General features: G+C 40.0%; 1 protein-coding gene across 1 annotated transcript in view; it reads right to left on the reverse strand.

The window, feature by feature from the left end:
- Positions 1-27575, reverse strand: part of CRYL1 (crystallin lambda 1) — a 57581-nt gene that overhangs the window by 27656 nt on the left and 2350 nt on the right. Inside the window, exons 2-5 of the mRNA XM_082278800.1 lie at positions 26977-27084; positions 20444-20570; positions 7741-7902; positions 3537-3731 (exon numbers count right to left, since the gene is read on the reverse strand). Of these exons, the coding sequence (XP_082134926.1) occupies positions 3537-3731; positions 7741-7902; positions 20444-20570; positions 26977-27084 (592 nt within the window). The remainder of the gene's footprint in view (positions 1-3536; positions 3732-7740; positions 7903-20443; positions 20571-26976; positions 27085-27575) is intronic.

Here is a 27575-nt window from a genome sequence, read left to right on the forward strand (position 1 = left end):
TTTTCTTTCTCCTACTTTCCTACAAATCAAATCTCAACTTTCAAGCCTATTCATTTTTTACCACTTTAACACCACACTTCCCACTCCCACATTCAGTCCAGTCCTCCATTCACAGCACTCATTTTGTGCCCAGCTGTAAAATCCCAGCCTCCCAGTGTGTGCAGCTGGGAAGCCCAGCACCTTTGGCAAAGACAAACTGTATCCCAATCCTCAGGTTTTTTCTCATTGCTACTTTAATCACTTTGCCCCGAGTTATGCTTCTCTCTGTGCTTCAGCATCCATGCCACGTGCAATTTGAGCACCGTGTGGAGTCTTGAGCCTGCACCCAACGTGCTAGCAGAACCTTACCTCAGATTTCTGGCTATGTTAAGAGTGTCTCCTACTCTTGGACCCACATGGCAGAAGTCAGTGAGCCCCACACAACATTCAGCAAGCAGATATATTTACCACATTTCTTTCTATACAGCTCCACCTTCACTTCCATGCTCTGTATCACAGCCTTTCTCCCATCACATGATTCCTCATCTCATCCATCCCAACACAGCACTGCTAAAGAAAACAGAAAGACTGGCAGGTTGTCAGCTTCCCAGATAGATTTGGGAACTAAAACATATTCTGCAAGCTACTCAGCCTATTTATGATAAAATTTTCAAGATAAATGTTGTAAGTACAGCTGTACTGCATGTCTGTCCTACCACCAATGACTTTAAGAGTACATTAGTAGTTCAACCAGAGAAACTTCCACTAGTTTCTTTAATGAAATAAGCTCAACTGACTGAAAAAAAACCCCAAATCAAAAAACCCCCAACCAACCAAAAAAACCACAAACCAAAAAAAATCCCACAAACAAACAAACAAACCCCAGTGCTTCTTAGAGTAATGAAAACATTTGTTTGAGATGTTACCAATGGGAGTAAAACTTGATTTTTAGGAGTCTCTCAAAGACCGAGAGTTGGGGAGACTGACATTTTCAACAGTAAGAACTGAAAAGCGACTTCACAATCAGAAGTATGTTTCCCCATTTGGAAAGTGGAATTCACCAAAAGAAAATGACTTGCAATGAAAATTACTAAGTTGGCAGCACAACAGTAGAAACACATGAACTGCTCCAGGCCTGCAGCTCTCACCTATCTGCAGTGATTCTCCTCTCATCAAAGGCACTGTGCAGCCTTAAGTCACACAGCTGAAACTATACACCTTTGACAGCTGCTATTGTTCAGGCTTCTGGCATGGAAATACAGCCACCAAAGTTGTTACTGTTTAAATGTCTATATGCCTGAAACGCAGTAAAATTATACAAGAACAGAACAACTTGGAAACTTTGATTTACAACAAAAGCAACTTTCTTTATCTGGCAGTCCTTCAAGCACTACTTTATTACTATTCACATAACCACCACTCCCAGAAAAGCAACCATGCAGGTTCATACTAAAGGTTTGCCTCAGCTCAGTACCTCCTTTCCAACAGCAGCCCATGAAGTGTTCTTACACTCCTTCCACAGCAAGACCAAACAGAGAATGATACTTTCACTGCCATGTACTGTATTGCCTCAGCTCCCAACAGTCCAGTCTTTGAGACTTTGATGCTGGAGTTTGCTTCTGCACAGTACAACATGAATGTGTCTAAATGATCCCTGGACCCATTCAATTTTTTACCATCCTAGGTTACTACGGCACTGGCTTCCACAACTGAGTTTATGCCCTCAGAGATGTGAAAGAATCCTGTTAGATTTTTGAGGCATTATCTGAATGCCTGTGCTGACCAAGGGTATTGTATCAATGTGCCTACACATTACCAGCCTTACTGGTCCACAGTTTCCCATCAACTCTTTGAATTCTTATAAAAGAAGTAAAGATTAACTTCCATTTTTGCAATATTGTGCTAGTGTATTAAAAGGTGCTTAAATTAGTATTTAATCAACTTCATATTTCAGTTTTGTGATCTTCAGATAAGTTCAGTTTCTCCTCCACAGTCTGTCATTACTCATTTACTCTTTCCTCCTTCAAAAATCTTGTTCCCAGCATGACTTATTTTATATCAGATCTCTTCCTTTCAAGGAAAGGTTACACTGTGGGAACCTCTCTAACAGTGAATGTTGCAGTTGAGCTAGCTTTCTCCTCATGAACTTAACCTTCCTTGCTCACAATTTTTTGTAGTTGTTTTTACATTTTTATTCTCAAAGATACTTTTTCACCAGTGTTTTTATGGTTTCAAAAATAATTTAGAGGCTAATTCAGATAGGGCCAGACTCATCAGTGGTGCCCAGCAACAGGACAAGGGGCAATAGGTACAAACTATAAACTCAGAAAGTTACATCTGAATAGGAAGGAAAAAACTCTTTACTTGGAGGGTGACAGAGCACTGGAGCAGGCTGCCCAATGAGGCCATGGAGTATTCTCCTTGAAGTTATTCAAAACCCACCTAGACATGATCCTGTGCAACCTGCTGTAGTACAGGGGTGGAACTAGATGACCTCCAGAGGTCCCTCCCAACCACAACTATTCTGTGATTCTATGTTACTGTCTTTTCTATCCTATGTTTTCCAACATGACTACAGCTTTCTGAAGGGGTTTTTCCTATCATAAACCTGAGACTTTGTATTAAAAGTTTAACAATAGAAGCCATTTTTGAAATTTAAATAAAATCTCCAGTAGGAGATCAGTTCCTTCCTCACAACACTGTTTTACTTATTGTTATTCACCACCTCCTTTATATTGTTGTATTATGTTGCTAGTGAAAACCAACTACAGGTAAGCAAAATCAGTTCAGCAATTATGTTTAAATACTTCTTTGGAAAAAGGGTTGCTTTGTTCACAATAATATTACCCTGGCTTTAAGATCTTTACCTATATTTGTGTGCATGGTTGTTTTAAACAGCTTGAGAAGTCAAAACAAAAATAAGTCCTATTAAAGCCCAGTTGAAACTCTTCTCAACAGAATAGCAACAGACATAACTCAGCTCCTGCTGATGAAAGATCAGACTTTTCAGCACAGAACAGGTAACTGTGGGAAAAGCTGAAGGGACACAAACAAATGATTCTCAGTTAGAAGTCTGAATGGGCAGGAGGAGGAGAAATCTGTCTCAAGTAACAGTTAAATCTATGAGTACAGTTCCTGAAAGGCCAAAGAGAAAACCATTTAAAGTATTTTCATGACAACTGTACAGCAGGCCAACAACACTAGGAAAAAAACCAAACAGGAAATGATGAGAAGCCTACAAAAAAGAAAAATCAGTATTTTGATTCCTGTGCTTTTAAGATTATTCTTTTGATTGCCCTGAAAATAACAATATTCTGAAAAAAGAAAGCAGGATAAAGAATAATTGTTATGATCGCATATGACCTTGTTTTTGTCACTTTGGTTTTTATAACTGGCATCACTTCTTACTGGGTTTAATTTACATTTAAATACACATTTTATGTTCATAAGGGACAGCTGAACAAAGATGACACAAACCTAAAGGACATTTAAATATACAATCTCACTTATCACATCTACAGAACTGACCAAGTACTGAAAAAAAAAGATATACATACACCCACAAGTCTCCAAGCTTCACTTATCACTGCATACTGCAGTCGATTCAGAACAAACCCCTCAATTTCTCTGTTTAGTTTGACAGGAGACTGACCAATCTTCTTCATCAGGGCGTATGTTCTCTCTGTAGTAGAAGGATCTGTTTCTGGATGAGGAACAATTTCAACCAATGGCACAAAGTAAGGTGGATTTACCTCAAGAAGAAACACAAAAGAAGAACATCAGCCATCAACAGAACAAGTTAATATAAAGCATCTTTATACCCAGCACTAGCTTGCATAATTTCCAGTGAACACGGTAAGCCTGATATTCAGACCTTGAAAGACTTCACCAATCCAATAAAAGCTGGTGCAATAATTCAAATTAAAAGAAATAACTAAACTTGTACTAAATCAAACTCTGTTTAATCCCAGCAAAATTCATGGAGCTACACCGGAGATGATGGCACTCAAACAGTACTAGAAGACTCTATTCTGAGGACTTTATTGAGGAACTGTTTGTTCAATACTCATACTGCTTGTTGTTCTAAGACATATGGTCACCACCTGTCTTTCCAAATTAAGCAAGGCATTTCCTTTTAGACAGTCAGGAACTTTATAACAAAAGTATTGCTAAACACCACCTGTAAGATGCAACACTTAACAGATAAGCTGCTACTGGCCCAAGCCTGTAAATATACGCTAAACACAGTAAAAGATATCACATAAAACATACTTTAAGAATGTTGCAGAACAGGTTACCTTCAAACACTGTACTTAGAAAAAAATAAATTACCTCTCCCTGACTCGTCCCAAATGTAATTTCTCATCAAGTCAAGACCTTTGTGTAATGTATTTTTGAAGTAAAAAACAAAAAGTCCTAAAGAACATCCTGGAAACAGCTAAAAGTTCTTCAGGTCATAGTGTTACAGATGGTAATGTTGCATGCATGCTCTTCCCAAAGAGCCTAACTGTCCTTCAGCTGTACTCTTAAAGGTATTAAATTCAGCCTTCCATCTAGTTCCAGGCAATAGAAGGAGCTAACATATAATAAATGACTACCAGGAATAACACTGACATTCAAAGGATGGTAATTAAGTACTGATTCTTTCATCATACTCCCTTATAGTCAACTACTCTTAACTGTGCTCCTGTAAATGCAAGTACGGGATTTAATCACAACAATGTGCAAGCAACCTTTCCTCTCTGCATGTTCTCTCCTTTCAGTATTTACATGGTTCCCTTTCCTGCAGGGTCTGACCAACACAAAATCTGATGTATGGTACATCTGCTGTAACTACTGCTGTAACACACTTCATTCCCTTTGGAGGTCCTTGTGTCCCAACACAGCCTGTCTCACATCAGTCTCTCTGGCAGTGCCACCACCGAGAACAGTGTGGTGGATGGACACCATTCAGCAGTGCCAAGGCAATTGAGCAAGACCCAAAACACTGCAAGCACCAAGACATTCTCTGAGGCTTTTCTAACCCTTAAGTATATCACAGGTTCCAATCAGAAAGAGAAGTTAGTTGTTGAGAGAGACCAAGGCTATGAAAAATTTCTTCAAAGATTAGTGCTGACAGTGATCCTATTGAAATATTCCATTTCATGAATTTGGCACTGGGAGTACAGGGGTGTGTTCGTGAGCACACTGAGGAGACATAGGAAGACAATGTTTTAGGAGTGAGATAATAGATATTGATAAAAACAGAAAGTGGTAGAACATAGACGAAATAGGGAATGGGGGAAAGTTTCTAAAAATGCGAAGTATTTCAGGAAACAGAAGGTCACCTTAGTCTAACAAGTGACAGCTAAGAAAGGAGATGACAAAGAAAACACCGAAAAGAATTAAGTTATACAAAAGCTGCCAACAAACATAAATATTAATTTTAATGGACCAGTAATCAGATTGGAACAAAAATTAGAAGACTCAATTTCTAACAGGAGTAGTGGAATTTAAAAAATAATCTGAGAGTTTAATACAGTTTTAAAGTTATTTGATTACAGGGCTTCCTGTACAACAGGGGACTTCACTCAATGGCACACTCTCCTCTAGCTCCATATTTCTAGTTGTGTGACCTAGCAGGCATATGCATCCCATGAGAAGAGAACCACTCTGCAGCAGACCTCTCCTGATCCACTGCCTGAAACTGCTATCAGAGAACAGCTGTACCTGTTTTCTATTCTAACGTTAAGTATTGTGTGCATTTCTATCATACAGCTGTGCTATGGGATTTTTTTTTTCTAACTACTGAACCATGTTAAGCAAAGGGATGAGCTGCTTCTGCCCTTTGGGCACTTCATTTCATTTAACCTCAACACCCTCACCCGTGCCAGAGGCTCTGCAACTTTAGCTTTTAATTTTTCTGGTATATCAAATTGCACACTTGTTTTCAGTGTCTGGCAGAGCTGCTTGCTTCCTGCAGCCACCAAATCCTACTATTGTGTTCAAGATCTTAGTAAAAAACAACACGAAACAAAAAAAACCCCACCCAAAGCCCACAACTACTACAAAGCAAGCATGTTTCCTGATGCAGAGGCAGAAAGGCCCCTGGAAGTACACTGGTTTACAGCTTCTTCGGTGCACTCAGTACAGCTGAGTAAAGCTGAGATTACTAAGAAAATAGTCTCAGTTGGACTGCAAAGCCATTTTGGAACAATTCGACATTTTAAGGTACTCCGGAGCGTTTGCTTTGTAAAAAGACATATATCCTTACAACAGCAACATAGAAAATGTTTACGCAGAGACTAACTACCTTTCAAGGTCTGATAAAACTTGGTTTAAGTTCAGACTTAAGTTCTATAAGTCTGCAGTTCAGACTAAACAAAGTCAACTGGTACAGACCAACTTGGGAAAACAGTAAGACAGAGAACAGTAAAATCAAAGACTGACAAATAGTCAGGCAGCCAGGAACTGGTTAAATAAAAGAAATCGTATAGTGACTTAATATAGAAACGTTAAAGAGATATTATCTCTTCTCTTGCACTAGAGAAAACTACAACCCTGGAAATAAGAGACAAGGAACTACTGAATTTTAGACTGGAGAAAGGCTAGATCTAGGCGCAGATACCGACTTTGACATTTGATTTTTTTTTTATAATCAAAAGGGATTGAAAACTAATTATATAGAAACAAACAAAACCAAGTCTTTTGTTCCCCTTGCCACCCAGTCACCCCAAGGCACAGTGGTGGTGGTGGTGAAGTGTCAGAAAGGGACTGACCAAATGCTTTGACACTACAGTGTTAGGCTACAGGTAGCTGTAGAGACAAAGTAATGCTGTATTTTTGTATTCTTGAGCATGCCCAGGGAATTGACATTTACTTTACACTCTGAGGAGTGCCCTGGAGAGACATCATACAGTTACCAAATTGCAGAGACCAGAGCAGTACCTTTCTTCATGACAACAGTCCTCTTAACTGATGAGCTGACCACCAGACTAACACTGGGTTAACAAATTCATTAGCTTATTGAGTAGTGGAAAACAGAAGCGGTAAGAACCCCAGTGATCAAAACGAAATGCTCTTCCATGCTGAGGAGAGATGTGATAAACTGATGTCTGGCAGTTCCAAACAGAACTCTACAGAAACTCACAAGTGCCTTTGACCACTTTGAGGTACTGCTGCAACCTCTAGTCATTCCATTTTGGCATCACTGCCCTGTTCCAGTTGGTCATGAAGAATGCAAGTTCAGCTCCAAGTCCAATTTGTTCCATTTCATCATTCCTTAACTCCTTTTTCAGGTATACTGCTTCTGCATCACAAGTCTGAAGAAACTGGAGTCTAAATTTCCCATCTTTTATCAATATTGCCTGACAAGCACACGCAGCTCAGTGTTTGGATTCTTACTGTTACTCAGCAGAAGCTGAAAAAGGATACTAGAAAAGACTAACAATGACACAAGAAGAAAGTAGCAATGTTATGAGTTGTACCCAAAACATAGAATTCCTACATTCTGAAAGCCAGTAGTTTCAGAAACACACAACAATATGAGCACACACAGAACATATCTTGAGCCAACAATATGCAACATGCTACATCCTCTCAATTTAGTAGATTAGTGCTGCTGCTCACAGAATAACCAAACTACAGCTTTTTTGAAAAGTTGGCCCCATGCACACCAACAATGGCACACAAGAGCCCCAAATACCCTTCTGTGCCTTTCAGTCTGCAGGAAGGAGTTTGGGATGCAGTTTACACAAAAAAGAAACATGCCATCATACTTACAGGATGCGATACGATGCACTGCTTAACGTGTTTAAGGCCAGTGAACAATTTGCTGGGTAAGAGACAAGAGGTCGAGCTGCTCAAGATAACACTGTCACCCACAATAAGATCCAACTGACCGAAAATCTTCTTTTTCAGTTCCAGGTTCTCAGGAGTACATTCCTGGAATAAAAACAAAAAACAGTATTAGAAGTCATGTAGTTCAATAGTATCTATCCATACATTTCAGACTTCATTGATCCCATGCTGACACCTAGGAATTGAGCACAAACCACCTATTTTAATCAACCTAGATATACCAGTGAGCAATATACCATCGACACAAAAATATCTTCCCACAGTTTAAGAAATGGAAAGCCCAGGAGTTTATGTACAGCAGAAGATGAACCACCACACCCCACAGGAGATTTAACACAAAAGAAAAGATTCTGCTTTATCTAAAATACAGACTTTAACTCACACAGGGAAATAACACAATACAGAGGATTAAGACCTGGTCTCCACTTTTTTTTTTTTAAGAGAATCTCACATGATAGAAGTCAATATTCTCTCTCAGACAAGATGGAAATGAACAGGTGTATCTCAAAAGAAGACAAACTTACAATCTCCAGAACTATGGCAGGAGATTCCAAGGTACAGCTCTGCAACCTGTACTTAAGCAATTCCTAGAGTTGCAATTAATGAAGATACTTAAGCATTTTAAGTGTGAGGGTCACTGAGAAAGATTTCTGAAGTAGAATGGACGCTATCAAAACTTTTCTCAAAGCTACTGAGTATGTTCAGCTCTACATTACGGTGTGGAATTTCATATGTATGAGCCAAGAGCCATAATCTACAGTCATTAGATTTCCAAAGTTATATTCTTCTGCCTGAAGGAGAGCATGCAAAGATCCACCAGTCTGGGAGGAGAAAGACATGGGATAATAACTACAGTGGATCCCACAAGCAACAGAAAAGTCTTTGGTCTTCAAGAAGAAAATGGAGGAACAAGGCCAGCTTGTTTTCTAGGGTTTTTGGAAGAGTTAAAAAAAAATCCAAACAGGATCCCAACGCTGCAAAACCTCAGCTTTTCCCTGAAAACACACTGAAAATATCTGCACTTTTCTAACTCTTTCTCTCACTTGTCAGTATTTTGTTCTGTCCCTCCTGTTATGCTGAACTATACATGGCAGGGTTAGGAAAAAAGGCTACCCATTTAACATAATCCAAAATTTACATTTAATATCTGCAGCTTCAGACAGACTCTGTGGCAGGAATGCCCAGGGCCAGAGTTTTTAAACCAATAAATGGGTTAAAAGTAATTTGAAGTCTTAAAAAGTAAGTTGCATGGAACAGTACTAAAGGTTCCATGATGCAGAAGAGACAAACAGGGTCATTTAAGAACTCCAGATAGAGCCCAAAGTATTAGACAGCCTTATCAAAACAAAATGATACTCCGCTCATAGTTCCAGAATCCCTGCTTGTTGGTTAGGTTTAAATAGTTTCTTTTAGTGAAGCCAAAGATGATGAGAACTCTGCAGATACTGTTCAAGCTAATAAAAGAGCTGCTCTGAATAGATTTGTGAACTTGAAACTCTAAGCCTGCTCTCACAGCAGATGATGATCAAAAAGGCAAACTCAAATCTGCTGGAAACTCAAACCTGCCACGGTTACATAAGGTTTCTGAATGGGCCATTTGCTTGGAGTTTCTTGTATAGTGTCACAATTGTATTCAGGTTGTTGGACCACTGCAATAAAGTTTCTGTTCTCAAGCATGCAATTATGTTCTCAGAGACACCAATTCCCTGAAGAACAGGGGGAAAATTAAGATCTAAACAATCCATTAAACAGGAACCTCACTTGCTGTCAGTTATGGAGCCTGGAGAGGTCTGAAGCTATTCTGTTTACCCTGAGAAAGAGAAGATCAAACAGAGAGCAGATAAGATACAGGTTTAAAGCTACCACAGTTTCTCTCAAAGAATCAGTGCAAAAAGGTTAGCATGCACCACTACGCATTTTAAGTGACACTGTATATTTCTGTGCCCTTTTCTTAGGGAAGATCATACTTCTCATTTGCAGTGAACAGTACACCTTTATTCCAAGGCCTGGTCACCTAAACAAGGTTGCTATAAATCTGACTTCCAATTTAAACTTTATTAGACAACAGCCTGATCAAAACACGACAGCTGTTAATTTTTAAAACCCATCTCCTGGAAGTGTTGTATTGAATTAAAGGCTTAAAGGTAATAGGAATTACACTATCCAAATATAGGTTCAGAGAACATACAGCAGCTACTTGAACCACTTTATGAACTCTTAAAGAGCTCCACAAGATAAATATATGCTAGACTCCCTCCCTAGCTAACTGATACACCACATCGTGATTGAGGTCTAGTTGCCCCTAATTAAGAAGCTGCCCCTAATTAAGAACCCCTGAAATGCCAGGAAAGCCAGTGAGTTTTATCTGTTTAAATCAAGTCTCACATAGAGAGTCAGTGAGTTTTATCTGTTTAAATCCAGTGTCTCTGTGTTTTTGCATAGGCCCTTCTCTCCATGCTATCCACCATCTGTGCTCCCACATGCATCCATGCTCATCTAAATGCACAACTTAATTTTCCTATATTTAAATGCTGGCATCTACCCAGATTCTTCCCATCCATTCTCAAACATGCCAAGGTAGCAAATCCTCTGTACCTTCTAGGAAAACACTCCCCAAAACACTATCTTGCAAAATACCTTTTCCTTATACTATCAATGAGAATTGCTGCAGAGCAACTTACTAGTACTGGGAGGCAAAAGGAACAGAATAAGGCCTGAAGCAAAGTCCTGCAACACAATGGTATGGTCCTAAAAATAAGTAAACATCCTACACAAGCAGCGTAAGATGGCAGTATAAGATGAAAGCCAGATACTTAAACTAGCATGCAGAAGGTCAAAGATTAGCAACCAGTCAGCAACAAGCAAGCCACCTTCTGTAACATCATCTGGAGATGCTGTCACACAGAGCAGCATCAAGCTTTTCCAATAACGAGTATGGAGTCTGATGGTAGTCACCAGCATAAGGAATTGCTGAATAAAGAAGTCTGAAAGCTACAGTCGCACAATAATGAATTCCTACCTCCTGACTAGATGCTGTCTGCTGCAAATTCAAAACATAAACAAGCAAGTGCTTCTTCCCTGGCAATCTTAATATGAAGATTTATGATAATATACATTCCTGCAAGCAAAGATTAATCTGTCTTGAGCTCTCCTAGACCCCTCTTCATTCCAGGAGTGTATCCCATACCATGGGATTCTTCCAAGTAGATTTTGGCCCAACAAGCCAAAGTTGTCTCTCCTGAAGTCTAAAGCTGTAACCCCAGTTTTTGTCTTGCTTCTCCTCCCAGGATCCTCAACTTCACCATCTCATGGCCACTATAGTCAAGACTTCCCCCTGACCTTCACATCTCCAACTAGCTCTTCACTGTTTGTGAGGTCCAGCACAACCTGTCCCCTCTTCTACTCCTCAACCACCTGTGTTGAAGTTACCATTAATGCATTCCAGAATCCTTCTGAATTCTTTGTGCTCTCCTGTACTGTCCCTCCAACAGATACTGATCTTGTTGAAGCCCCACCATGAAGACATGGGCCTGTGAATGTGAGGCTTCTGAAGAAGGCCTTTTCTTCCTGGTCAAGTGGTCTGTAGCAGATGTCTACCACAAAGTCTCCCATACTGGTGGTCCTGATAATCTTGACCCATAAGCTCTCAACTGGCTCCTCAATCACACCAGGGGAGAGCAAGAAATACTGTATTCCCCTCCCACAGCTATTCCCCTCCTACCCTCATCTTGTACCACCTAACCCCAAGAGTTCCATTTCACTGCCATGCTGCAGCTGCTACAGCAAGGGCACCCTGTGCCCTTGCCCAACCATAACTGAGGTAGAAAATTATTTTCTAGAGTTCTGAGACTTCCCTTTTCCCAGTAAATTCAACAAGGTTTTAAGGAGCAGGTTACACTGTTTAGGAGCCATGACTACTTTGACTGCAACAAGAATGCTCCTCATCTTCTGCAGATAAGTGAGGATGTCCAAACATGCCACAGGCCCCTGCTCTGTTTACACACATATAAAACTTAGAGCATTTTAAGGAGCCTCAGCTTGTCAGTGCTGTGACTGCGCTGAAATTTTTAAGGCCTCCTGTAGAACAGCTTCCAGAGTCAAGTGACAGCAATTCTCTCCTCTCACAGAATGAGGCCGTAGCAGCAGCTTTCAAAGCACAGAACTATCCTACAAGCTGGACCCAGACTGTCAGTACTCCTGCAACAGGAACCACATTATGTCCAGCTTTTTGTGGGAATAAAAAGAACTTCACAGCATTAAGAGACAAAGAGTTCTGCATGTCAGAAAAGGAGCTTTTCTGAAAGCTTGGTGCCTAATACATTTCTACAAACACTTCCATTATCTTCTATAGTTATAATCCACTAGGAAAAGAACTTCACAGAGAAGACAGGCATAATTGTTTCATTTTCAATCTAACAAGCCACTTGAGAATGTTTTATTTCTAAAACAAAGTCTGATAAACATAAACCTGCAAAAAGCTTTGGCCTGTGGATTTTTATACATATAACCTGAATGCTGTTTAAGACAGACATTAAAAATCCCTGAAAAGGAGACCTGCAAATTTAATGAAATGGAGATTTCAAATCACTATCTATAGATAGCAACTGTACAGTCAAATACAACTATTCCGTAGAATTTTATTACATCTAAATAATATAATAAAGGATTCTTGTAAAAGCCTCTTTGGAAGAAGTATATATGCTAAAATAAGGTCTCTGCAAATTAAACTCTACAATTTGAGAACCAGTTCTGTTTCCCCCAATATCACTGGCAAAGTTGAGGTTACTGAAGTTACCAAAGCAAGATTCCATCTATTTGCTCCATCTTGCATACAGACCGCTGTGTTTCAGTCACCATTTTATTGAATCCACATCAAATTATATTTTAAGAAAAAGAGCATTTAAAATGCTCACTACTATCATTAGTATTTCAGTCCTAATTATTATTATTTCTCTTTAGGTTTTTATGTTGACATAGTAGTTTGTTCTGTTCCTGCACAGTTTAGGTCTGTATTTCCATTCTGGAACAGTGAAGATGCACCTTCTATTAAGGAAACTTGAGCATTTTTCTATTGTATTCCATGTCAGACACTAAGGTGCACTATAGTCAGTAAACAAGAGTCACACATGTGAACCTGGGAAACTACACCACCTGCAATTAAAAAATGTGACATTTTGACAGCAGAGACTGGAAGTTCACCTAGTGAAACAAGCAGAGACATAAAACTGTATTTATAAAATCAGAACAAATTATTATATCACTGTATCAATTTTGCTTCTGATATTATTGTTAACCATTAGAACTTACCTCAATTTTTTTTTTTTTTCATACATTGAATAGGGCTGGTAATTTCACAAAATTCAGAATCATTACATATTTTAAATGCAAATACTTGAAATCAAATATTTTCGACTTTTCCATCATGCTCCCCTCAAAAATAGTTTTAGATGCATATTTTGAGGCTCTTTAGGAATGGATAGTATGTGGATCTAACAGTATACCAAGACATTAATTAAGACAAGGTGACAAACAAAAATTCATTATTTCAAACTTCAAAGATGGTGAAGGGAACACATATTTACTTCAGTCTCTTTTCGTAAAGTGTTGCTTTCCCTTTTTATCCTTGAGGATAAAAGCAGGGCCAGCAGCTGAGTAGGAGGCACACACAGATTTGCATGGCTTCGGGATGAGACACACACAGAGCTGTTATTGAAGGAGGCCCCAGGCTGTTGCAGACCTTTCAGTGCAGTGTCAGGATTTTGATCAGTCAAAATGAGGAAGAAGAAGGAAAAAAACAAACCAAAACAAACCACCACAAAACCCCTGAAACACTTGGATGTGATGCAGAAAACCAACCCAGTGGGATACACAGAGGGGAACAGGTGCTCATCAGGTTGTCTGCCCCTTTCCCACAGCAGATACTCATTCCACTAAGCGGGTACACAACTTCCTCCAAGATGGTTTCAAGCCCATGAACAAAAACCAAATCATTAACAAAAATATCTTCAGCAACAAAAGCCTCCTTAGGTGTAAACCAACTCTAGTTAGCCCAAAACAAGCCACACACAACCTTGGCAAGCAAGACTTTTATTTTGAACCTGAACTATCTTGCTAACTACTGCTATCCTGGAAGCCAAGGGTAAGAAAGCATAATAAGGACAGCAGCTCCCTTAACTGAAAAGCAGACTGGCCATTAGGAATGGCAGGGCCACATTATCACCATGTGACACATTTATAAAAAAGATGAATAAAATACAGGCATGTGAGCTTCACATCCCAGGGCTTCAGTTACAGACTTTCTGTGGGTTATGTATGGACTGGAGCAAAATGCTAAACGTGGGAGGAGAAGAATCACACCACAAGAGAATTTTAAGAACAGGTTAACACATTTTTGACAGACAGCTGTCTAGGTATGACTGATCCTGCCTACCTTTCGTCTCATCAGTAGATGAGGAAGCTCATTGTAAAAGCATCAGTTAAAGCACCAGCATTTTCCGATAATCTAATTTTAAAAAATAATAATTTAGGACAATAAATCACTTTAGATCTAGAGTGATAACTTCTTATTTGTCTTAAACAAATGAGCTCATACAAGTGTGAAATCTGATGCTTCATAAATCAGTACCTCTTGAGTGACATGAAAGACTGTTGACCACATGATACTGTGCAAGTAAACAACACTGAGGTGAAATCCAGCACTTGGATGGAAACATTTTGTACTTTCCTACGTTTCATAAACATACTCTGTTAAAGAATCTGAGCAATAAAAATATCAAGTTACTGTCATTTTATACTGTTCAGGGTAAGTGACTGAATTACAAGTGTCTGTTCAACCTTTAGTAGAAAAAAGCAGGATTTGCGGAGGTACTAGTTTTCAGAACTACATTTTCTAAAATCAAACTTGCAGATTTGGGAGGGTTTGGGGGGTTCTGTGAAGGGCTTTTTGGCTGGTTTTTTGTTTAAAACAAATACAGCAAATGAAGACAAGTTTTGCTTCATCTCCTATTAGTATCATGGCATGAAAAGATCCACCTTTTTCCATGATGTTCACATATCCTACAAAACTTTCAAAAGACAGACAGACAAGTCGATCAGGCTGCTACAGACGAAGATCCTTTTCGTTCCCTCAGGAAAGGGCAGTAAGATCTCAAACAGGTTGAGTGACATCCTCCTCCCCATATCTTCTCCCAAAGAACTAGATTTTCTCTGTTTTCTTCTACCCTGACCCCATCCACCCTGAAAAACAGGGAGTGATATAGGAAAGGCAATGGAGACACAATACCGCCCCAGAAAAGGGACCAGGGAGCAATGGAAGAGAACCTGAAGAGCAAGATTTGTTGTTGGGCAGGATGATAGTCTTGGCAATGACAACCTCCTGAAACAGGGACCAAAACCATATTCAAGACTGTAATGGTAGATGACACCAGCTGTTATATGCACAGAATAGATGGGAAATGAATGTCAGAAAATTTCGAAGGAGGTAAGTTCATTCAGCAGCAGCACCACTGCAGTGACACTGGCAAGCTGTTTACCTAAACATCATCTTTCAGTTCAACTCGGACACGACTTCATGAAATGTTTTACAGCAAGTCTTTAAGATCCGATCATTTCAATCTTTAAAATTAGAAGGAATTTTCTCAAAACAATTACAAAGACAGCAAGTCAGGTCACATGCTTAAAACCTGTTCCCTCAAAAGCCAAAAGAAAATTCCTGGCGCCTCAGGCCAGTGTTTAAGCTCAGTAGGGTAAAACCAGGCCTAAGGTTATATTTGCCCAGCTGAGAGCAAACAGACCCATGTTTGTCTGTCCAGGGCTCAATTCAGAAGAAGCCATGTTACTGCAATGCTTGTACACTCTGCCTGCCAGCAGTTTTGTTTTTACAGAGGTATGTGACTAATAGAGCCTCCAAACCAGTATGGTCTTCTAGCCTGTGAGCACAGGGCAGCTGAAGATATCTTCACCCACTGTCTGCAGACATTCCCTCATCCCCAGAAGCAAAAGGGTTCTTGAAAGCTGGCAGGAAAGTCAAACAAAAGCTATGAGTAGAAACCGGTAACAGACAGTCAAAGACTAATTTTTATGACCAGAGACACAAGACACCTGTTGTCAAAGCTCCAGAGTCAATGCTGGTTTTGCACCCTGAGGCACCACCAGACTTTTTGAAAGCTGTTAACACTGTTCTTAAAAAATATGTCTAACTGGAAAAGATAAAGGAGCCAGCAAGATCTAAAAGATACCGGGTTGAAGATCTACCAGTGTCGTTATCACAAGCTTCACAGTCTGTCTGCAGGTGTAAGGGGGGAAGGAGGAGAGGGGGCAGAACACCCTCTCTTTTTAAAGGGGTGGGCAGGAATGAAGATACTGTTCTAAGGCTTTTAGGCAGTGTTCTTTTAAAAGTAAAAAGGATAAATACTTCAAGAACGCAAGGTGAAAGTTAAAAGCTTTAACTTCATCCCCTTGCCCAGTCTGCTCTGTTCAATGCCACAGCACAACAGATGGGTTCAGAGATCACCTCTCAGTCACCTTTTCTGTCCATCTTCAACCAGCCCAGCCAGTCCTCACAACTCACCAGAATACACAGCAGCCCAGGTGTCAAGAGTAAGATCTTAGCAATAGTTAGCCATCTTATCTTCCTCTGACAGCTAGTAAACTCTATTGTTCAGTTAGTAAATCGTTTAATTTAAAAAGCTCTGGCTTTATTTTACTAGTGTTGTGGTAAGAGATCATACAGGTGCTGCACTGACTTCTGTTGATGCCTTAGGTTTTAACTTTTATATTTTTCAAATTCTGTACTGTTTAGTGTGTAACTCTGAAAGTTTCTTGTAGCCTGTTAATTTCTGCTCTTGTGCTAGGTAGACATAACAAAGCCTCTCTGAGCCTGCTCTTCAAGGACACTTAGGCTGTCCTGGGCCCAAAAATATAAACCAAAGAGCCGCTAAGGGTGAGTAAGCTGAGTGGAAAACTGAAGCTTTAACAGGAGAATTAACCCTGCTATGCAAATGAACCAAACCTATAAAAGAGTGAAGAACTTGTGACTGGTTATCCATCTTGGGGTCCATTTTGGCAGTAGCCTCTGGCTACCCAGGGGGTACCTCTGAAGGCCTTTCAAATAAATACCTACTGCCTTTATTCCCTTACTCCTGTCTAGTCTCTGTTTCTAGGAGGTCTCTTAAGGCATCACTATTCAATTTATATTATTTATGAACTAGACACATTTCCACTCAAACCTGGTTTTAATATTCAAAGGACTACTAAGATGTTCAATACCTAATAGTCACACAAGGATAGAAGACAAAAGTCATAATTTATTTATGCAGGAAAGCTAAGAGCACAACAGTAAGAAACATTTAACTCATCCATGATAGCCCATGACAGGGACATAATAGTACAAACATATCCATTAATTTATCTCCATGGAGTTTTCAGCTAATGGAAAAGTTATTTCAGAATTACAGCTTCTAGTGATATAAAAACTTGCAGTGTACATTCACCTACATGCTACAGGTTATGATTCCAAGTAGCACAGGAAAGTTCTGAGAAGTGAACCTGTGTGAATACTCAGGTTGAGAGCAAAACATGGACTGCTTTCCTTCTGAAGTTGATGCAAAGCACACTACTCAAGACAAGTTACTTCATGAAAATGCTCAGGAGAGAAAATATATAACCTTTTAAAAGGTTCATGACATTACTTTTATGAATTTTCTTCTCAGTCCTCCTAATTATTTCTTGCATCTTTTTCCCTTTTATATCTTCACTGATATAACTTAGGAAGTTCCACTTTTTACTACTTTATCCCACCTGTTTTAAGTTACATCCTATGAAAATTACATAGAAGGCAACCGTCTGAAGAATTGACTCACAGACGGCAAACATCAAGAAGTTTTTTAAAGCTTTAAGTGGACTTACTCTACAAAGGCCGAATTTGAAAAGAAGATTTAACCAACTGAAATCCAGGGTAAAGAAATGCAATTCTCATGAAAATTTTCAAATAAGATAATCAGTAGGTTATATAATTAAGCATGAAAATTGAATTCTCTATATTCAACTAACATAAATGCAACCAGTATTTTATTTTTTAAGTAACTAAAAGTCAGAACACTTGTACTCACAAGTCACAATTAGTACATTTTGTCCTTCCAGGTTCAAAGCTGTCCTAAAGCAGCGTTTCTTAAATTTAATATGGTTCAGCCATAATGTAGTCTGCTCACTGCTGAAATAAGGCTGTGAGCCTAGAATTAAGATTGTTCCATTCTATTCCACCACCCTTCTTTCAAGAGAAAATTAAAGTCTATTTCAAATAAGTTGCCTGCCCACTTCCACTATGCATTTGTTAACAGTTTGAATCAAACCAAACTTTAACGGTATAGTTTGGAGAGTTGATACAAATAGTGCGAACCATGTTTCACACATTTGACTTGTTATCCATGGGCATACTGCAGCCATTTCATTTATTTTTATTTATATACTAAATAACTACATGTTTAGAGACATCAGAATGGCTAAGGGAACACAAAATAGCAGAAGAAAGCTGGAGTTATCCCAGGTACATTGTTGTTGTTTGGAGACTACCAACACAACACTGCTGCCTTCAGCTACCTGAAAGGAACACACTGATTCTCTGAGGTGCAGGCTGATAGAACAGAAGGCAAGAGACTGAAGCTGCAAGAAGAGACTTCAATTAGATATTAGGGAAAAGTTGCACAATTACAGTAATCAAACATTGTAACAAGTTACCCAAAGAGACCAGAAGTGTTTATCCAAAACTCAGCTGCAAGAATTCTGCGCAAGTTGATGCAAGTTGGTTCTGCAATGGGTTGGGCCAGATGACTTCCACAGGTTCCTTCCAACATAAAATTACTTCGATTTTGCAACATTTGCCCAATGCCCATTTCGTAGATGAACTGATAGTGGTGGGGAAGGATGCGGCCCTCAATTTCATCTGACATGGCATGCAAGACCTTGCTCAAACATCTTAAGATTTTGCCAAAGACCCTCTCTAACAGGACCAATAGCATACCAAAACTTGAAATGCCTGCCAGAGCAACAAGACCCAAGAATTCCATCACAGCTATGTTCAAAAGAAGATGGTAAAATAGAAGTCAGAATGCTAAAGAGATACAAAGCTGGCACTAAGAATGATCAGATCCTTACCGGTAGCATACGGAGAAAGTTACGACGCTATATAGACATACCAGGTAGTAAGAAATGCTTGAAAGAGCAAAGGAAACAAGCAGAACTATGAGAATACTGGAAACAAGGCAGCAGCTTTCAGAAGAAGGAGGTAGGAAGAACGGTCAATTCTTACTCACTGGACTAGGCTGGCCAGTGCTGTTTCACAGATAGCTGTGCCCTTTGTTACATCCATTCATAAATGACCTGAAAGTTAGCTCATGAAATTTAAGTTGGCCATCATTATTATAACCACAAACATTTGCAGAAGGACTTTACAAGACTGAGTGACTAGACAATAAATTTGCAAATTAAACTCAGCAGAAGCAGGCAATACATGCATGAACACAATACTATGAACTAACAAGTTCTGAGCTCATTAGCGATGAAAGAGTAAGATACTGGGGGTGACAATGTATAGTTTCATGCTACGAAGAAAATGAAGTGAACACAGAAGAGTGTACCACTGTAAAAATCTAGAGTACATTCACACCTTGACTTCTGTGTGAGGCTTTGCCCTGCCTCCCATTCTCTCCTCCTCACTTCACCAAATTGGGAGGAATAAAAGGTCTGAAAGTCTGTTCTCTTTCAGTTCGATTTGTTATTAGGGTTGCGCTGCAGCTAATCAGACTGTGGGAATTTACAGCCTGATGCAGTGTAAGCTGTAAACTCTTGAGTGCAACACAAATACATGTAGAGACAGCTAATGGTACAACACTGGAATAATACTGGGGAGCCACGTAGGGTAGAAGATGCCAATTCTAATGAAAATTCATCCATACTTTATCCCAGAAATGGTCCCAGATTAGCCTATTCTCTACACTACGTCCAATCCAGTGAGCATATTAATAATTAAGCACCCACAAACTATCAGGTCTAGCAGTTTAGCTTGTTCCCCATTCAAATTTTACTTAGCAGCACAGATTCTAAACCTATGTATCAGCCCTGGTTTTAATACTCTAATACTCCAGGATAGCTGTGCTACGCTACAGCACTCCCTCACAGTCAGAATAGTCAACCCATATGTCATGTTCCCCGCCTTCACTGGGTACCTGGAAAGGAAAAAACACATTTTAGACCCAGCTCTAGAATGTGTGGTGCTCCCTAAGAGATAATCAGTCCCCAAAGAATCTCCTGCCCACCTTCACCTCACATTCATCTTTCTAACAGGTACAGTTATTATACATGGAGGTCAGCAATTCCCTCTCAGCGTAGCTGCCAGCCTCTCCCCCCATAACTCAGAATAAACTTGCAAGGAATCTAGTGTAGGAAATTCTGCACAGAGGCATGATCTCCCACATCAGGATACCAGGCTAGAAAGAACTTTAACAAGCACGACTGTATCTTTATGAGGTCAGGATGTTGAACTCTCCAGTGCCCACCTATTGCATGGCTCAGCTTTTGATCATCTTTCTAAACTGTTTGCTAGAGTTGGAGTTGGCAAATCTTTGCTTACCTGAATGAAAGTAGCACCCTCTACTGCTGCCTTCAGGTCTGTACAAACGCTAATGAGAGCCAACTGCTGCTCCGCACTCAAAGCTCCTTTCAGGAATCCCGACTTCTCCGTCTCTTTCATTTGTTTGCTGACAGAAACAACATAGACACATTTAAACGCTTTATCACTGTTAAGCCACTATCAATTATTTGAAAAACCCTATTTACAAACCATGTACTATAATATTTGCCATGTCACTGCACACGTCTATATTCAAAACCACAAAGGTTAATTTCAGTCATTTCTCCTTCCTCCCCCATCTTATCAGAGGTTTTTCTTCTCTTCAAGCACAGACATCTAAGATCTACTCCTAGATGCAAGATTGTCACCACTTCAAACTTGTTTTAACCGGTGCACAATCAGCAAGAGTTTTTTCCTGCTCATATTTAATGGGAAGCAAGGTACCTTTAATATACTTCATCTAATTTTACTAACAGCTCTTCTGCTACACAGCCTCGCTGTAGAAACAGATTTTTACCAGTATAGAGATAAATAAATACATGTGATATAGCCAAGACTCCTTCCTAAAAACCCCATGCCACTACATTTTGGGGTTTTTTTAATGCCTACAGACCAAGTGTCAAAAAATTCAAGTAGTTACTAAACTTGAAATGAATGCTCAAGTACACACCACGGCTGGGACTGGACATGCCATTTTCTCAGAAAAGGTCTCTATAGGTTGAAGCCCTCAAACATCCAGAATAAGCAAGCCATTTTTCAAAACCATTATAAGCCACTTAGAGGAACAATGGCCACAGAAATTAGGTGGGATTAAACTGTCTGATCACAGTCAACCAGAAGCTCTTTGATGTAGTCCTTATCATGGTTAAATCTGTTCAGTTTTCATCAGTTTCATCAAGCCAGAACTCCTCTGAGCCTTTGGTCATTAGTCAGCAAAAGCTGTTCATCCTCATGAAGACATGAGGAAATTGAGCTAATGAGTAGCAGCAGGAAAAAAAAATCCTTTATTCTTCCTATCAACTTAATTAATGACACAGCAAATGAATGGGTGAAAAGCACAAATTTCTACTTCTTAAGCAATCTATGGCAATCAATAGGAAACAGAAATCTTCAGCTCCCTTTCCCAAGCTCAGAGGGAATATATACCACAGCGTGCTGGGCAGAAACTTCATTCAACATTTAAGGTTTCTAGCACTAAAGGTGCCAGTGCTTCATCTGTAAAGAAACAGGTGCCCTAAGATAGCATATCCAAACTTCTGGCTCCCTCACACCCTGTGAGGCAAGATAAGTAATTCAAAAGGTCTTAAGAATCCATTCATTAGAAGTCCATTTCCCAGGTGCTCTTGCCCAAATCCAGCATACTCCTGCTCGCATGCTACATATATTGCTTAAAAAAATCCCAAACCAAACTAAAAACACACACAAAAAAAGTTACATTTGAAGAGATCATATCAGAATTACTTCCTTCATTCTTTGTTCACTCTCATTGCAATACTACATTTGTCTCATCCTCCCAGGTTCCCCAAAATGACAGTACATGATTGGTGACTGAGGGATTCAAAAGAGCTAGAGTCAGACTAAGAGATCTAGCTTCTATTTTTCTTCCCCAAGCTCTCACAGAAGCTTGCAGCACCCACCTCCTGTTTCATATCTTTCCTCCTCTGTCAGTGATAACCATTCTGCATTTCTGCTTTTCTGTCATAAACCATTAAGAATACACTGTGCACTGAGAATACCATTTCTTAGTTAACCTTCAAAACTATCATTTTCATCTTTGGAACTTGAGGCTGGATTGATTTTTTTTACTCCTAAACAAAAAATGTTCCTGTTATCATAACCAATCTTCATGTTAGCCATGTATTTAAATCAGTTGAAGCATGGAGTAGGAATTATGTGCATTACTTCAATTTTGGCATTCCCTCCTGGAAAATTTTCATCTTTCACACGCTTTGCCAATCTACTTATTGACATTCTGATTGTTTTGTTCCACAAATAAATTTTAAGTCTTTCACACACTAAACCATCTTTATGTTCCCCTGGGGTATTAGATTGCTACAGAACTATGGGAAACCAATGTTCCCTGATACTTATCACATATTAAGGCACAAATGTTTGTACACACGGCAGTGCACCACTGACCTCTACTGGATGATTTTTTAATGAAGGCAGCCTAAATTTTTAGGGGATCATCCCTCCGATGACCCCAGTCTGAGGGGGTCATTGCAGCCATGTTCATAGCACACAGGGCTTCGCTCTGCAGTTGTATTGTTTGTGCAGCTCAGAGAGCTTCACTCAATACCTGTAAGGTCTTTGAAGAATGAAGAATTCACATCCTTAAGGAAATACTACCTCCTTTTCGAGCTTCATCTACCTCCAGAGTTTCACTGTTGTACATGTCTGCCCATGTCAATGCTATTCTGGGAACTGGGCTAGTATTTGCTTCAGGATAAGGCATCCAATCTATGGGAACACTCCCAATCACATAAAATGCCTGGAATGCTTGTGGTTACAAATTCTACTCTAAGAGTCTTTACAGAAGGACCCTGAAGGCAATGCTAAAAACTCACCTTGTTCACACCCCACTTGCCTCACCTTTATCCACAGCTACTACTGGGCAGTTGTCGTATTCAGCACACACTGTTGCAACAAGAGAATACCTACTATAATTAAGACCACTTAATCACAACCATATCGCCCACACTAACAAAAAGGGAAGGAAGTAAACACCAATCCTGTTCTTCACAGGTTCAGCCAGCCACTGTTGCCCAAAGACGAGAACCATTTACCAGTCACAGCACTACCACTAATGCTGTCTGATAAATGAGAGGGTAGTCAGCATGGGGAAAGCAACAAACCAAAACAACACCAGTCCCACATATTTAGCCTGAGACAGAACAGACCAAGTAGGTTTTTGCCAAGCTTGAAAGCTTTCAGGAAAGGAGATAACACTGACTTCTTGGACAACCTGTTACTCTGCGTACCGGGCAAATGTGAGCACCATACCTGTTCTCAAAACACAGCTTTAGTAATTACACAAATCACTCTTACTGAAATCCCCCTAGCCGCCCAGGGGACTCACTACCATGCAGGAATGAGGTGAAAAGACAACATTTCCTTTTGGAGGTGTTTTCAACTCTGGAATAGTCAGACAGAACCTTTGTAAAGACAGAATCTACCCCCTTCCAAAGCCTATCAATACATTCTCTAGTTAGTTCTGCAAATGAAACAGTTCTGCAGAGCTAGTTAATTGCACTTTTGGGGGTGGTGGGTGGGCAGAGATAAAATCAAAAGGTAGAATCCAACGTATGATTTAGCACAAGCTTGATGTGCCAGCATCAGGCACTCAATACCAAACTATGTTCTGGAAAGAATCATCTAGTTAGAAGTTCTCCCCTCAAAGGAGATATATAAAACTATCAAGGAAGACCTAAGCCAAGCTGCATTTTGCCTTTGTTATATATACAGTACCAACACAACACACCAATATATAAGACAGACTGGAAGACTAAGCCAGCAAGCCTAGTAATTAATCAATCTTTATCAGCAGCATATTTGTGTTTAGAACAATAGCACAATAACTACTTGAAAAAGTTTACATACTACAAGAATTACAAATTTATTTTTGGCAAAGCAGCATGCACTAAAACATTTCTGCATCCCATGTTTCAGGACTACTTTCAGGAATAGGATACTACCTGTTTTTCTAATTCTTATTATTTCAAAATTTATCAACAGTGGTTGAAGAAACTGCGTAGCTCATGTTCTTGTCACAAAAACGATGTTTTCCTGGAACTAGGCTTTTTAACTAGAGTGCTACAACAGCCAAAATACACAAGTTAATTATAAGTTAAGAACATCTTATGTAAAAGGCAAAACCTGCCTTGAACTCAACTGAACTTGCCTTGAACTTATCAATGACTTGGATGAAGGGGCAGATGCCTCCTCAGCAAGTTCACCGATGACACAAAGCTGGGAGGAGTGGCTGGTACCCCAGAGGCCTGTGCAGCCCTTCAGAATGACCTTGACAGGTTAGAGAGATGGGCAGAGAGGAACTCTCTGAAATTCAACGAGGGCCACTGCAGTGTCCTGCACCTGGGGAGGAATAACCCCAGGCACCAGCACAGGCTGGGGGCTGACCTGCTGGAAAGCAGCTCTCTGGAGAAAGACCTGGGGGTCCTGGCGGACAACAAGCTGTCCATGAGCCAGCAGTGTGTCCTTGTGGCCAAGAAGGCCAGTGGGATGCATTAGGAAGAGCATTGCCAGCAGGTTGAGGGAGGAGATCCTGCTCCTCTACTCTGCCCCAATGGGTGAGGCACATCTGGAATGCTGTGTCCAGTGCCGGGCTCCTCAGTACAAGAAAGACACAGAATTCCTGGAGGGGGTCCAGCAGAGGGCTACGAAGATGATTAAGGTACTGGAGCATCTCTCTTACAAGGAAAGGCTGATGGAGTTGGGCCTGTTCACCCTCAAAAGAGACAACACAGGGGACCTCAATAATGTCTGTAAGTATCTGAAAGGGGGTGCCAAGAAATGGATCCAGGCTCTTCTCAGTGGTCCCAAGCAATAGGACAAGAGGCAACAGGCAGAAACTGGAACACAGAAAGTTCCACCTGAACACGAGGAAGAACTTCTTTACTGTGAAGTTAACTAAACACTGGAACAGCTTGCCCAGAAAGGTTTTAAGGTCTCTTTCCTGGAGCTATTCAAAAGCTGTCTGGATATAATGAGCTCAAGGAAACCCTGTTTGAGCAGGGAGGTTGGACTAGATGACCTCCAGTGTTCCCTTCCAACATTACTCATTCGGTGATTCTGTGAACTCCTACAGGAGAACACATGCAGGCATAGGACAGTACAGACCCAATCAAATGGCACTCTATCCTATTACAAATGACATTCTATGCTTCATGTTTTCAAGCTGAAAACCTTGGAAGGCTAAAATCCTCATCTTGCTATTAGAAAAAGAAAAAATGCGGGGCAAGTGCTGGCTTTAGTAATGAACACTACAAAACTGCCACCTAATAATCCAGAATCTCATCGTGGCTACCACTATGACAGCAACTCTGAAAAAAACCAAAAGTTTGTGTCATCTAGGTGATGCAATTCAGATGTTTGGTTTAACACCCACCTGGAAAGGGGAAAAAAATTAAAAAAAAACCAAAAAACCAAAAAAACAAAAAAACCCCCCCAAAAACAGATTTTCCCATTCTTTTGCTATCAAGGCTTTTTCAGCAAATCTCACTAGACATCACATACTGTTTAACTTCTGAACTCTGACAACTGACATGACCTACAAGGGGTTCCTGAAGTCATTCCTATTTGCTTTAAGCCTTGTTACAGAAAGCAATTAGGATGCAACACACCACAACCTTTTTTCAGGTGCAACCTGAAACAACCACAACCTTACACCCCACACAGCTGACACACAAGCTGACATATGTCACTCCAAGGCATCATGAAGGAAGAGCTGATGCATTTAGGTTGATGCTAATTGTGAAGTCATCTGAAGTTCAGCATTAAATGCCAATACAGCAACATAAGGTTGTGTACAGAACCACTTTATAAATGCATTTTCACCCTCTCTCACAGGCAGATAAAAGCTGTATTTCCAGGCCCAGTAAGAAGAGGGTGCATAGGACCAGTTAGACATTTTCCTTCTAACAGAAGAACCAGGGGTCAATCAAAGCAACTTAGAAGCCAGGTTCAAAACAAACACAAGGGAATGCCTCTTCACGCAGCAAGCAGTAAACCTGCAGAACACAAAGTCCTTTGGCAAGGAGGTCACAGAAGGATTTGTATCAGCTCAAGGGAAGGTTAGAGAAACACTCGGAACAAATGTAGTTAAGAGTGACTGAATAGATAATTAACTTGTTGGCATTGAAGGCTGGGGGAGGAGAGCAGCCGAGACTTGAACTTGTAACTCTTGTAGTGTGAAAAGCACGAGGCTTTAGCCACAGTGGGGCAACAGAAGAGGGCTGGAGGCCTGCTGGCCTCAACCAGTTAGAGTGATCTTACGTTCACACCCTCAAACCGGCACTCCTAAAGATGCTCTCCACTTCAACTATAGCTGATCAAATGACACTAGCAACCTGTTCTAGGACTCAAAAATATCAGTTTTAAAGTTTAAAAACTAGTTATAAAATACTAATCATTGTAGCAGGCCTTCTCAGCAATCCACCTTAACCCACCTCCACTTTGCAAGAGTCTTTGTTGCCTCTCTGCGTAAAAAGTCTTATGTTCATATATTTTAAAGCTAGCCTATAAATAACCTAATGGTGTTAAGTATTATTTTTAAAAATTGAATTTAAACTTAAGCTCTTGAATAACTTAAAAATTAAATTTCCCTTCAGAAGTGTCAGTGACACTTGGAAGCACAGTCCTTCTGACCTTAACAGGACCTGTACTTCTAATTTAAAGCCTTCTTCAAAGCCTAAAATCTGTGCTCCCTGAAATAACAAGATATGGCTATTCGTTCATAATTACAAAAATCCCACAGTTCCATTCCAACCCCAGTTATTTCAAGTCAGGTGACCTACCGAATATTTTCCAGTGCACTTGTTAGCTGCTGTTGCGCAATATCATAAAGTTTCACTTTGAAGCCTCCAGCAGCAAACACCATGGCCCAGCTGCGACCAATGAGTCCACTGAAAAGAAAAAAGAAATAAATATCAGCCAACTAATAAACCAGCATTTAATAGGGGGAAGGAGGTCTTGAAAGCATCGTAAAAATGAAAACAGAGCTTGGACTCTTCGATATTTGATAAAAAAGATCATTTACAAATTGATGAGAAACAAATCTCTCTAACAGAAATACCTTTTGCTGGCTGTGTATAGCAACTTCTCTGAAAGCTGGAAGGAAAATAATGGGGAAGGAAAAACCCAAAACAAAACAGAAAAAGTAGAGCAGGATTCAAATAGGAGGAACCACTGCTTTGGGACACTGCACTCAATCACCAACAGTTTTGTCAGCCACAATCTTAACCTGGAGTTGGTTAATGGATTCATACTAAAGAGATTAAAAAAAAAAAAGTATTTGTTCAGTTCATAGTCTGAAGACAGGCAGCAGTCCACTGGTCCAAGGGTGCAGGATCCTGCTTCAGAGATGATCAGAAAACCCAAGGCCCAGCTACTGAAG

This window comes from Coloeus monedula, assembly GCF_965178545.1.
Source record: "Coloeus monedula genome assembly, chromosome: 3".
Taxonomy (NCBI): Eukaryota; Metazoa; Chordata; class Aves; order Passeriformes; family Corvidae; genus Coloeus; species Coloeus monedula.